Source organism: Melozone crissalis, unplaced genomic scaffold, assembly GCF_028551555.1.
Source record: "Melozone crissalis strain CALT ecotype California unplaced genomic scaffold, PUWL_Pcris_2 ptg000004l_1, whole genome shotgun sequence".
Classification (NCBI taxonomy): Eukaryota; Metazoa; Chordata; class Aves; order Passeriformes; family Passerellidae; genus Melozone; species Melozone crissalis.
In genome coordinates this window covers 25,919,413-25,932,907 of record NW_026535782.1, presented here as the reverse complement: position 1 = coordinate 25,932,907, position 13,495 = coordinate 25,919,413, and the positions used below count along the sequence as shown (strand labels likewise).

Sequence of the window (13,495 nt, the reverse complement as noted above, 5' to 3'; positions counted from 1 at the left end):
AGGTGAACCAGAATATACAGTTAGGAGGTCTTAATGTTTTTGGAGAGGAAGGTGAGATGGAATCTTTGTTCCTTTTCACCCAAAGTTTCTGGAGAGTAAGAGTAAATGTTGAAAGAAAAGCCAAAAAACTTTCCTGTGAAACTTACGTCATATTTTGGACAGAGGAAAGTCTTCTTTCTACATATATAATAATGAGGCTGATCTGGAATAATATAAGCCTCTTATGTTGATGTCACATTCAGATTTTTACAAAAACCTGCAAACACCTCCTTGAAGTGACCTGAAGATGTGAAATGTTCCTATTCTCTCACAGGCTAGTGTGTGCAATGTCACTATGTGCTAATATGATGCCATCTCAGTTTCTGTGCTAATTTAATGGAATACAGTGATAATTTAGATGAAAAAAGAAAACACATAGGTGGATTCTTGCAGCTGGGTATTTTACTGTTTCGCTGCAGTGATTTGTTCAGCAAGCTTGACTATCTAATAAGCTAGTTCATGCAAATGAAGGCATCTATCTTCATCCCTCTTTGCCATTAGTTCATTATGCATACATTAAACTTCAGAGAATAAGCACAGAGATTGATTAGAGAGTTCCAGAGCACAGGTTAGCAGCCTAGAAATGCCTGAGTTATTCCTTTTCTTGTTTTCCCCTTTTTCCCCCATGTTGGCACACTTACTTTACAGGAATAGTAAATTCTTGAGGATCTTACGTGCTTATTAACGTCTAAAGTCATCACTATTTCTGTGATTTGGTAAATTTTAATATAAGCCAGTAGCTTATTTTGCAGTTCTTTAACCCTCGTTTTCCGTTGGCTTTAACTGTATTTTTTTTCTTCATCTTGAATATTGAGCAAGTTAATAATCTTTTTGACACAGGCACTTTTTTTTTTCCCCTATAAAAATCTAGTAAAAAATCAGTGCATCCTGTTTGTTAGGTTGCATATTAAATTGCCCCCTAAGCCATCCTTGTAACTTTGGTTTTATATCAGACTGAAGTATGCAAAAAGAATGAGTCATTGACAGATCACTTTTTAAACCATTTGTAGCAATGCATTCATCCAGCCTGATTTTGAACTACCATCTTCCAGAGATCAGCATTTCTGGGCTGGGGTTTTCCACAAAGGTGAGGAGTAAGCAAACCGTAAAGAGATCAGCGGTCACTGAGCACAAAGGACAAAAGGTAAAATGTGTGGGAAGGGAAGCATTCACTCGCATTTTCCATATTTCTCATTTTTCTCATCCATATCTCATTTTCTCAAGGATAGCCTGATCTTCTACAGAGAGACTTTGATAAGCCCTTTTGTCATGCTGAGTCTCCTTCAATACTACCAAGTAGAAAGAGAGGGTGGGCATATAATTCAGGTGTATTTGTTCTGCAGTCATTTACGTATATGACCCCTAAAAACTTAAACATTTGTTCCTTAATCTATGTACTTCAAAAAGTTATGCAGTCCCATTCCTCCATATTTCAAATATTGGAAAATTCACTACCCACTATTTGAATACATGAATGATAGTTTTTCTAAACAGGAGTGACACCATTACTATATCCTTTTCTTATCCTAACTGATTTGGTTTGCCACAACACTAATGATCTAGCTCCGTGCCATAAAAAGGAAAACCACTTGCGTTAACTAATATATTACATTATATAGCAACTGTAGATCATAAAAGGCAATGCAAGGTATGTCAGGAAAAATAAATGACAGCTCAAATGGAGAAATGTGATTCAATGACACTATTGCTAAGATTTACCTGGTAGCAACAGGATGTTAAAACATTGTGGCAAACCATGTCTTAAATAGCAAAAACCTAAGCAGTTCAGACAGTTCTTAATCTAAAAGGAAAAAAAGATTAGGAGGTGATTTGATTGGAGGCCACAGTTCTGCATCGAAGGGATATCCTGAATGTAATAATGGTACTATAATGAGATCCCTGTCTCAAAGGTTTGTCTACTCCCAAATCAGATAGACATTATCTACACATGTAGCAGAGTTTTCATCACTTTCAAAGCCACTCTGGATATCTTTCTAAAAGGTAATCTATAGGTGGAGATACCACCATATCAAGTTTCTTTGCTTGTCTCACTCAGGTGATGAGGGCGAGAATTTTTTTCAGTGGTTCTTTCCTGCTTTGAAATGCACAAATGCAATCAGTCCTGTAATCAATCCAGCCTGATCCATTTTGGTAACTGTAGAAAGCAGAGAAACTGCAACTGTTAGGCTGTGTTTTTGTGAGTAGTGACACATCAGTGTAAAGAAGCACAAATTATCAAGAGTTTTCTTGGTGTTAATTTCTCATTAAAAAGAAATTAAGAGGAAGTTGGAGGTGAATTAATCAGAATTATGGGAAGAATTCCCATATTTAGATTATAAATCTAAATTAGTGTCTAAGTTCTGTGCTGTTCTGCACAGTAGGGTTTCTGCTAGAGAAGGAGGGTTAATGAAGCCTCCATCCCATTCAGACAGATGTGTAGAAAAGACTAAGGTAATGGGGTTCTGTCCTTTCTTCATCACTACTGTCAACAGAGACAAGCAGAGGAGATCAGGGTCACACTGCTGATGCACAAGCCATTCTTGAGTTTAGGATTTTGTTGCTTATGGTGTGATCAAAACTTTCAAAAGGAGATACTTGTTTCGTGTGGGAGATACAAGTTTGAGATAAGGATGGGTATAAACTTCAGCTTGGAAGTACCTTCTACTACCCATTCCACACCCGAGCTAGCAATGATACGGTGTGGAAGCATGGAAGCTTGAGCTCTGGAAAGCCTTGCAATGTCTGCTGAAGAGGTGAAGGTTGAGACCATCAAGTCCTTCATCACTGTGCTCATTTTTACCTTCCAATGTCTTTGCTAAATAAAGCTCCACCATGACAGTTTAGTGAGCTGCTCTGGACCCAACAGATGTTCAGGAATTTGACTGCCATCATAGATAATGAGGAAGCAAAAAAATGCTTAAACATTCTGAAACATTGCAAGTGCCTCAAGGTGGAACTGGTCCTCATCTGAAGATGAGGAAGTTGATGGTTGCAGATTTTCAAGTGATCAATGGATAGTATAGATACATGTAGGTTTTCTCTAAAAGAGAACCATTGATGAAAACACTAGAACTTCCCAGCTATATTAAGGAATAAATGTACTTTCACTACACTGCATCATTGAGCAAGTTGTAGTTTCCACTGCATCTTTATTCCAACCCTACAACAAGGTGGCATATCAGGGATAATTTTTCTTTTTGTAGGTAATAATACAATAAAAAATTTTGTTGTTGTGATTTCACTAAATCTGGATATTCTTACTGCAATATATTAAAGTATTCATATTTACTGAAGCTAAAAGTTTTAATGTATTATAATTTTTTAAAATAGTTTTTCCTCCAGTTAAATTCCTCTGCTTCAGGATTATTAATAGGGAATGATTGTGTTTAGCCTGATTTTTCCAATCGTTGATGTATAGCAAAAAAAAAGTACAGAGAAAAGAATTCAGAAGTGTTCACTGACAAAAATTCCTAATAGAGTCAGCTCTTAGAAGAATCAGATGCCATCATGTGTATAAAGATAACTCAAGTTGATCTCTTTGCACAATATCTGTCAAATTAATGTCGTGAATAATTTTAGGCTGATAGTACTTGGAATGCACTATTGTGCAATTCAGTTGTGAATACAAGGAAAAAACCCCAACAAAACAAAAAAACCATGCAAGCAGGACTATCCAGAGGGCCAAAAAGCCTGTTGTTCCCTTACCAGCATTGGTCTGGCTTGAAAAAGCATCTAGACATGTGGCCATCCATCTCTTGCTTTAGTCTGCATATCTGCCACAGTTAGCCTGGAGAAACCTCTCTGCTTCTTACACAGCTGCTGCCATGGAGCACTTTTTCCCCTAAGTTAAAGGCAGCTTTTTTTTTTGCACCCTTATATGAAGCCATCCTTTGTAATTTGGCTTCACCGAGATCATCCTTGTCTTTTCTGTGTGAAGCTTCTTTGGCTTGAAAACTGATTTTACACCATGCCACACTTATTTTCATTTTCTAGCAAATGTTCTTCACTACTCCTGTCTAGGACAATATTCAGATGCAAGCAGGATGTTGTGCTTTGAGCATTTGCCATTGGTAGCATGGCTGTGCTGCTGCTGGAGAAGCACTGGGGGCTGCACTGTAGGCTGTGGAATGCAAATGCTAAGCCCTGGGAAGGTAATAATGGTTTATTCCAGTAATTGTTCACTCCTGAAATGTAATTAGTGAAGTTACTGCAGTGTGCATTGATAATGGTGTCATATATGTTTTTTCAGTACTCTTGTGTTAGGAAATTCAGGTGAGGTTCTTTCATTAAGAATTAAGAACCTCCTTTTTTTGTCTGCAGCTGGCTTTCTAGTGGCTATTTGATTTTCAGGCTTGGGATACTTGCATTAAATTCTGATATTTAAGTTAGAAATAGAATTTAAAATATAATGCTTACATTTGTGGTTAAATTGAAGACCTCCTTTGTTGAATGCCTCAGCGAAGATTTAGAGAGTGTTGGCTGCCAATGAATCTGCAAATATGAAAAATGTACCCAAAACCAAATAGCACAAGAGCTAATCTCATTTTAGACAGGCAACCAGTGAACCCAGGTGTGGACTGTGCTGCTGTGTCCTGCAGGCCTGGTGTTTTCAGTGAATTATGTGATCATGTCCTGTATATCACTGCTTGTGATGGATCATAAAATACCCTTATTTCCTTTTCTGTGTCATGCCTAGGCTAGGCAGACTTTTTCTAGTCTATAAGCACTGGTGGAAGGAATTTGGATTTTAGGTAATATTTTGCAATGGCAAAGGCATCTTGTAGATGCTCTTATAGCTAAAAAAAAAAATATATATATATATAAAAAGGAGACCATCTAATGCCTTGTACACAACCAGAGCAGGTGTCAGTGTAAACTGAATCTGTTTTAGACAGTTTTTTGCAAGTGTCTTAGCCTTGCCCATCTCCTTTGCTTTCACTGAAAATGGCACATATTTCACCTGTACATTTATACAGATTAACCTGGCTGCTGACCCACAGCAGCCTGCATTGGCAGTGTTTTACATTTGCAGTGTTGTTGGTAAGTGCAGTGTGTTGTGCCTTGTAGATGTGCTCTGCTGCACCTTGTACCACTTTTGTTTTCCACTGTGGGTGGCTTGCTTCTCAACTGGGCCTGGTTTGGGGGTTGTCCCTCCACAGGATGGAGGGGAGGCCACAGGGCAGGTTGTGACCAACTTCATGTCCTCAGACTCTCCTCAGTGATGTGGTTTTGTTTGTTTTTGATAGAAATTTTGATGGTTTAGAAGTAAGTGACAGCCAGTCAGGAAAAGGGCAACAAGGAATGGACTGTTCATCATCTCTTGACATCCTTCTTGTCACACTAAGAGAAATACACATACCCACAGGACTTGAAACACTGAGTAAATGTAATGTCTTCACTATAACAAACTGCTATCTGTTCCCAAAGAATTGACTTTATCTTTATGTGATTTCTTATTAAGCTAGGAAATACCTACTGGGATGTAAAGCAAAATGTTTTTTCTTTGCAGAATTTCTGCTGACATACAAGGGAAAGTCCATTCCAGGACCGCATTCACTATATTTTCAGCAAACTTACCAATTGCTTACTTTTTAATTATATATGGTTTTGGTAGGAAAATGTCAATAACAGCAAGTTTGGGTTTTTTTACTTTTAAGTTCAGTTCCATTTATGCAGCTGTTCCAGCTGCACTTAACAAACTTATTCACTAGGTGGAAAACAGAAGCAAGCACTTGACCTGATTGTATAGATTTCAGACATTTTTTGGGGTTTTAAAATGAAATTTTCACAGAAGGGCCTCAATATCTGAAATGAAGGCAAATATTTTGAGCTTTTCTTTAATATGTACATTAAGATATAAAATTGTAGTAATTTAGAAAATAAATGATAATAATTTTGAGTAACAGTTCTCTCAGCTTTCAAATATTTTTCTGTGAAAAATCTCTACTATCATTTAGTATTGTTTTATTTTTGAAGAAGTGAATATACTCCAGGTTCATAAGTCTCATGAGAATTTATTTTCCATGCTGTTTATTTACTGAAAGATATTATTTATATACACCAAAGAGTAGAAAAGGACAAGAAGACTGCTCATGTATAAAATACTGGAAGCTTTACTATGTTTCTATTATTATTGAAGAAAAATTGGTCATGGTGTTTCTTCAGTTTTACCTACCTGCAAATTGTTCCATGTATTCACTCTCTCACAGTAAGATTTACCCAGTCTAGAATTTGAGCATCAGCTTCATCTTTGAAGCTTTCTTGTGCTACATTGAGAATTCCTGTAGTCCTCCAGGCTCCAGGGCAGATTGCAGTGTTAATGCACCAGCTGACCCAGCTGCAAGTCAGGCACACACAGTCAGGATATTGCAGCAGCAAGCCTGAGAGAAGCATCCGAAACAGCAACTGAGAAAACAGCACCAGTGTAATGTTTCTGTGGGATTCAGCTGCTGTGTATGCTCCTGCTTACAGAACTGGAGATCTAAAGGAAGCTCTTTGGAGCAGAAACCATTCTTTTGCTTCTTACGTCTGCTTGTGTGCCTGTTTTTGCTCCCCTCGCTGAGCCATTTCCATGATGCAGTGGGATTCCTGAGCCCCATGCCAGAGGCAGGTGCGTGCCAAGAAAGCTGTGGAGTGGCTGGTGCAGCATGGACAGGCATGTACTCAGGATTGTCCTTGCCACAGCAGGAAACAATGGAAGTGCTAAGGCAGTCCCAAGATGCCCCCTCCACAGGCTGAGGGAAGGCAAGTCCAAGTGTGAGTTCATAAGAAGTGTGGAAATAACTTCTGTGCTTTCCCTTCAGATGCTGACTATGCTAATATTATTACCCGTGTGGGAGTACATGTAGGAAAGAACAGACTCCAGAGACTTCTAACTAATTAGGAGCTTGCTGGTTGGCATAAGTAATGAATTATGAGTGAGGTGATACATGAAGTAATTTGATTTTTTACCCTTAAATTGTAACACAGCATTGCCTTGACTAGGAAACAGAGACTGACCTTGCATTAGTTGGGGAATAGCATGTACAGATGTGGTTGTGTGTTGGATTGGAAATGAACTCCCAGGGTTGTTCTGATATTGAGCATTTCAATAATATTTCAGTGGGGATTAGTCTGTAATAATAATGCCTAAGCAATGCAGATGAGTAAGCATGTCATATATAGCATTATAAGATCAGTAATCATGTGTGATTTAAGAAAGCAAAGATGAAAAACAGAATGATGAGGGTATCAAATGGGCCTGGTTCAGATCACTTGCAGGGATAACAGTCTCTTATAAGCAAAACCAGCTTAGGTAGTTTAATTTCTTCCTGATATGATTATGTACAACAAAAGCTACAAAATCCTTCAGAGCAGCAAACCTAATGAAACTACTGTGCACGCCTGGATGACCTTATTTGTCAGTGTGCAAGGAGCACCTCACACCCCCCCTCCCTTACAGTGCTGGTGCATCTTTCCCTCCTGCCTACCAGGGAAGAGTGCCTAGAAGTCATTGTTCTGTTGGCAGAGGTAAACAGAAATTTGTCATAATAGACGGTGAAAAGGAACAAGCCTGGTTATCACTTTCCATGCCAATAGTTGAAGGGACTTGTATAATTGTTAGCCTGCTTAAAATACTGCTTGGATCATCTGTTCCACATGTACTTTGGACAGCAGAGTATTGCCCAGCATTGGATTGCAAACTCAGAACCTATGTAAAAGAACAAAACACATGACAGTATTATGCTATGGCAAAAGATTCACCATTGCTTTGCAATGCAGTGCATTGTTTATGTCCTGTATATGCATTGTGGCAAAGTATTTGTTTAAAAAAATCTTAGATGGTTACTGAAAGCCAGATTGTACTACTGAGAATTAAAAGGAAGGATTCAGTCTGGGAGGAGGGAAGGGAGGGGAATTTTCCTTTGGACTCGGATCTTGTGGTTGGGTAAACCCTGTATAAACATGTGTCACACACTGGCACAGCACCTGACGTTGCATCGCGGGTGCCAATGTACATTATCTTCAGTTGCAGGAAGTACCGTGACTAACTCTTGTATTCATTATGAATGCTTACGGGTTTTTATAAGACTGAAAGCAGCATTATTTTGGTCCATAGCATCTCTACAGCTATGCAACATGTCTGCATGTTCAGAAACAGGTAATCACATCTGTTCTTTCTGAACTGTCAAAAAGGCCAGATGTGAGTAAACATTATGAGAGCTCAACAGCTTCCAAATGGTACCAAATGGTGGTTTGGTGTCAGCCAAGTTGGAGAATGCACCAGTTAGCTATGCTGCTGTCTGCTTCTGACAACCTGGGTTGCTGGATGCATTGCAGAATTTTGTAGTAGTGGAAGTTTATAAGCATAGAGGAATTCTTGTCCAAGCATGCTGTATAATGGTCAAAATGTGAATAACTGAAGTGAGGTCATCATCAGCTGGAATAGATAGAAGATCCTGTCAGACATCTAGAAATGAGCAGGAGCACAGGCTGATGCCACATCAGAAAAAGATTCAGCAGCTAATCCTAGTAGAAGTACTACCACGGATTACAAGCCTGTGCACCAGGACTGCAGTCTCTTCTGAATTATTTCCTCAATCTGCCACCATTTCCTCAAATACAGAGGTAATGGTGGTGGTTTGGCAATTCTTGGTCAGGGCAGCAGTTCTTCATTATAAGGTGAAAATGTGTTACATCATCTTCTCAGTCAGGTGGAAGGATCTCTATAGAGCCTTGTTGCTATTTGGATAGTGCTACTTCTACACTTACTGGTGAACATTTGAATATATACAAGGACCTTGCTTGGTTTTTGGGAGGCTTTTCATCTTTAAATCTCATGCTGCTACAGCAACTTGCTGATGCAGTGCAGACATACTGTTTGTTTACAGTGAATATTTGATGCTTGTATCGGATCAATTCTCCTAAAAGCTGCATATTAGTACTGAAAATGAGGATCCTGAGACGGGTGCTCCTGAAATGATCTGAAAATTCTGAAAGGATGATCCTTTCAGAATTTTCCAGGATATTTAGGATTTCATGTATTTTTCCAGAATACCTGGGCAGCTGGTGGTTTTACTAGGTCTTCTCAGACTGCAAACAATGGATATGTGGCTTTCCAAAGAGTTGCAGTCCTGCTGAAACTGCTTATGTAGGTTACCTTGCCCACCCATGTGCAATAAGGACATATCTTTTTGAAAGTTTGAGGCCTTTTGCTGCATGTGGCCTGCCTTTGTTGTCTGTGGAATTACCTTACCATTTTCCAAAAATGAAGAAACTGCAGAAGAAGGTGTTGTAGCATGTGAGGGAAATTTTATATACACTTAATCACTATGAATGCCCTTCACTTAATTTATACCTGTCCTGCAGAAATTGAAGAGAGTTACAGTGGAGCTGTATTTATGTAAAAATAAGGAATAAAACTGTTAAAATCTGATGTATCTCTGTCTGGATTCTTGCTGTATTCAATTGTTCTATTAACACTGACATCCCCTTGTGGCCTCATAGGGAGTCTGAACCTAAAATTATAGTTCTGTTATATCATTGTGTGCTTTACCCTTCTGTTTAATCAGTTGAAGTGCATTATAAAGCTCAGAGGTCAGAGGTAGAGAGCAGAAAATGAGGAAAGATAGCCTTTTTAAAATGAGAAACAACTATCTTTAGTTGTAAGTGTTCCCAGACTTCATATTTGTGGGCTCTGTATAGTATACTAGCACGTTGGCGTCGTTTTTAATAACCTTTTACAGAACATATGGCTCAAGATTTATCTATATGCAGAGCCTTGTGGACAGAACTTGTAAATTGTAATATAAAAAAATCTCCAGATGTACATGTTATTTCTTACTAACACAGAATGATTTTCTTGGGAAGAAGGTGACATATTGGAAAGGCAACATCTGTGTTACTACTTAAATTTTAATAATGTGAATCATTTTCTTTCAACAGAGGAATTCAAGGGCTCAACAATAGTTGAATTAATGAAAAAAGAAGGCACCACCCTAGGGCTCACAGTATCGGGTGGTATCGACAAGGATGGGAAACCAAGAGTATCTAACCTTCGTCAGGGAGGAATCGCTGCTAGGTAACCGCATCTCAAGCTGCAAAATGCATTATAATATGTGATTGCCTCAGAAATACGTGCTGCATCAGAAAGGTCACCAAAAAAATATGTGACTGATGCATCTATAATGGCAGCCCATCATACTGGAGAACCTCAGGGAAATGGCAACAGCTGGTCCTTCTTTTTGCTCAAGGCTACTTTGATAAAAACTGGAAGTACCAATGAAATCTTTGAAAGTTGTCATAAAACTCATGGTATTTCTTCTAAATTATACATATTTTATTTCTGGGGTGATTTTTTTGTCTTTGAACAAAAATTTGAGAGAAGCATAACATACTGAGGGGAAAAAAACAAAAGGGGAAAAAAGAATGATAGTGCTACCATAATCTTATTCTTTTTTTAGTTCTTCATTAGATAACTTTGAGATTAAAAAGACTCTAAAGTGATAGGTACCTTGCTTACTACTACAGTGGAAAGAAAAAAGGCTTTTAATCATGAGTGAGACAAGTCAAAAGATGACCGTTGAGCTAAATCGTTCCAAGTAACTGAGTAGAACAAAAAAAAATTTTTTTTTGTTTGGACATTTCCCAAACAGAGAGAGACAAGGATGGGGACATGAAGAAGATGACTTCCCAGATCCTATGCCCAAACCAGTCAAATCATCCAGCTCCTTTATTGTAGGGCTGGTTTTGTACCTCAGGAATAAATAATGCAAAAATGTTCTTATTTTAATATTTAACGAGCTAGAGTAGATTAATATCTTAAAATGCCGCTTTCTGTTCTGTTAGTAATATCAACTCATTTTGATCTAGATTCATAGGAAAAAAAAATTTACAGTTACTAAACAGTAATTTAAAGGATTTAGTTTGGTTCATCAGATCTGTCTTTCAGAAAAGAAATATGTACTTTTCCTTAGGAGTGACCAGCTGGATGTAGGGGACTACATCAAATCTGTGAATGGAATCAACCTGACCAAATTTCGCCATGATGAGATCATCAGCCTGCTCAAGAATGTTGGTGAAAGGGTTGTGTTAGAAGTGGAGTATGAGCTGCCTCCGGTCTGTAAGTACTTCCAGAGCAAAATAAAAGCCTATGTAGAATAGCAGACGTAGTCAACAATGAGATGAGCATGGTTGGTAGTAGTCATTTTAGTAGTGGTTGTTTTTTAATTTTCTTTTCTTAATTCTATTTATTCCTGTGGCTTATCACAGAACGTTGAAGCAGTACAAAAGAACTGGCGGTACAGAGGGATGCTCTCTAATGTTTTAGAAGCAGAAATCTCACCAACAACAGAGCAGAGTTACCAGTCTCTGCTTTTTGTTGGTTTTTTGGTTTTCTGGGGGTGAGGGTTGGTTTTTGGTTGGTTAGTTTTGGTTGGTTGGGTATTATTTGGGGAGTTTTGCTCAGAAGCTGATGAACTTCCCCACTGCTTTCTAGCAGCTGGAGGATTAGTCTAGTTATGTATTTGGGAGTTTTTTGAACCTCCTGACAAGCACACTAAAAAAATTTTGAATGTCCTCTGTTGATTAGTGTTTGCTTGTGGAGAGGGAACTTCATGTTCTGAAGCAGAGTATCTGAATTAATCAGCTGAGTTCAGAGTTACTTTGTTGCAGATGTAGTTCTTTCATCAGCGTTATTTGTTTTGCATTTATTCAACTGGGCTTTCTTTGGTTTTCATCCCCTTTTAGCAATGTACCACTCTTGTTCACTGAGAATGGATTTTGACATACTAAATTACAGCAGCATTTGTAACTTTCTGTTTAATTCTCTGGAACTTCCAGCCTCTTCATACAAGCATAGATGATAAAGTTGGAGATAATTAGCAGACTAGTTGTTTCCATGAACTACTAGTGAGCAAGCTGTTTTTGTTAAACATTAAAGTTTTCCAGTAGTTGTGTGGAGAAGCCCTGGCACTTCCTTCCCGGCCCCATACATAATGAAATTCTACTGTTGTTCCCATGCTTGCTCCCTCAGGCAGAGCACTGTTGCAGTTTCAGAGCCAGAAAATGTCAGTCATTTAATAATGATGGATTAAATTTGGCTGAGCACTGGTAATCCCCCTCCCTAGTGCTTCCTTCCATTTCTGAAGTGTTCACAGCAGGAGGGTCCAGCTGCTGTTTTCAGCACGAGCCACCTCAGTGTTTAAAACTGGAAGGTGAGCAGTGCCTGCCCCATGTCTATTGATGATGGGTGACTCTAATGCAGGGAATAATGTGCTCTGACTCTGTGATTTCAGAAGGCTGAATAATTGCTTTATTAAGCTATACTATGTTACACTAATTCTGTACTACATTACAGACTAAAGAGATACTATACTACAAAGACACTAAAGAAAAACCCATGACTGTCTGGAGACAGTCAGGACACAGCTTTGACTCAATTGGCCAAGGAATCAAAACAACTTTCAGTGGTGTCCAATTAACAAATCACTTTGGGTAAACAATCTCCATAACACATTCCACATGTGCAAAACAAAAGGAGCAGTGAAGAGATAAGAATTGTTTTCTCTTCTCTGAGCTTCTCACTGCCTTCCCCAGGAAAAATCCTAGGATAGAGTTGTGCCTGCTACTCTCTGTGAGGAGAGGTGCGACCACACGTGTCTGCCTTTCCCTGTTGGAAAGGGTTAAGCAGTTTTTTCCCACAGCAGGCTGAGGCTGGGGTGCAAGGTGGCTGTCCCCAAGTGGAAGGAGGCTGCTGCCATTCCTCACTGCTGAGCTGTGGGTTTCACCTCTCCCCTGTGGAAGTTACAGGCCACACCAAACAAATGGGGAAGCGTGGGTTCATCATGACCTACATGCAAGGCCACTTTCTGTCAATAGGAATGAAGGCAAAAGTTGTCTTCTCATAATTCTTTTTTTTTTTATTTTGTCAGTAAAACATTTCTAAATGAAGAGAAAACAACCACATGGACTCAGTAACACAGTTGTGATCTTCAAGCTGTAGCAGGAATTACTGCAGCACAGAGCAGTGCTCTGGAGGGCCATGTTTCACCTGTTTTCCTAAGAAATTGAGATTTATGTGATTTCACTGGGTGGTTCTCCTGTTTCCCTGCAGTAACTTTTTTAATAGGGACTGAAAAACTCAAAAAAAGTACATTTCATACAGTACATCTCCTGGAAATAAACATCTGAGTGAGCTGGGAGCAGGGGGGTCCCCAGAGAGACAAAGAGAGGGGCAGAGAGCACTGAGGGCCCTCTGCTCTTCCTGGTGCCTTTCATGATTGGCAGCACACACAGGGTGGCCTGTGGCACCCTTGCGCCCTCAGGGTATCCTGACAGGGAAACTCTGGTTATTGCAGGCAGGAACATTAAATGACACAAGTTTTCATTAGTTCTGCTCCTCACAGAACATGTATTTTGTAGAGCTGGGTTGGTTTGGTTTTGATTTTTTTTTAATTTTATGTGTGTTTGTACTGTT

The 13,495-nt window shown here is 39.0% G+C and overlaps 1 protein-coding gene across 10 annotated transcripts in view; it reads left to right on the top strand.

The window, feature by feature from the left end:
* GRIP1 (glutamate receptor interacting protein 1) overlaps positions 1-13,495 on the top strand; it is a 307,729-nt gene that overhangs the window by 218,368 nt on the left and 75,866 nt on the right. For all 10 annotated transcript variants that reach the window (XM_054270788.1, XM_054270762.1, XM_054270771.1 and 7 more), the window contains 2 exons: positions 9,964-10,099; positions 10,995-11,140. In XM_054270788.1, the coding sequence (XP_054126763.1) occupies positions 9,964-10,099; positions 10,995-11,140 (282 nt within the window). The remainder of the gene's footprint in view (positions 1-9,963; positions 10,100-10,994; positions 11,141-13,495) is intronic.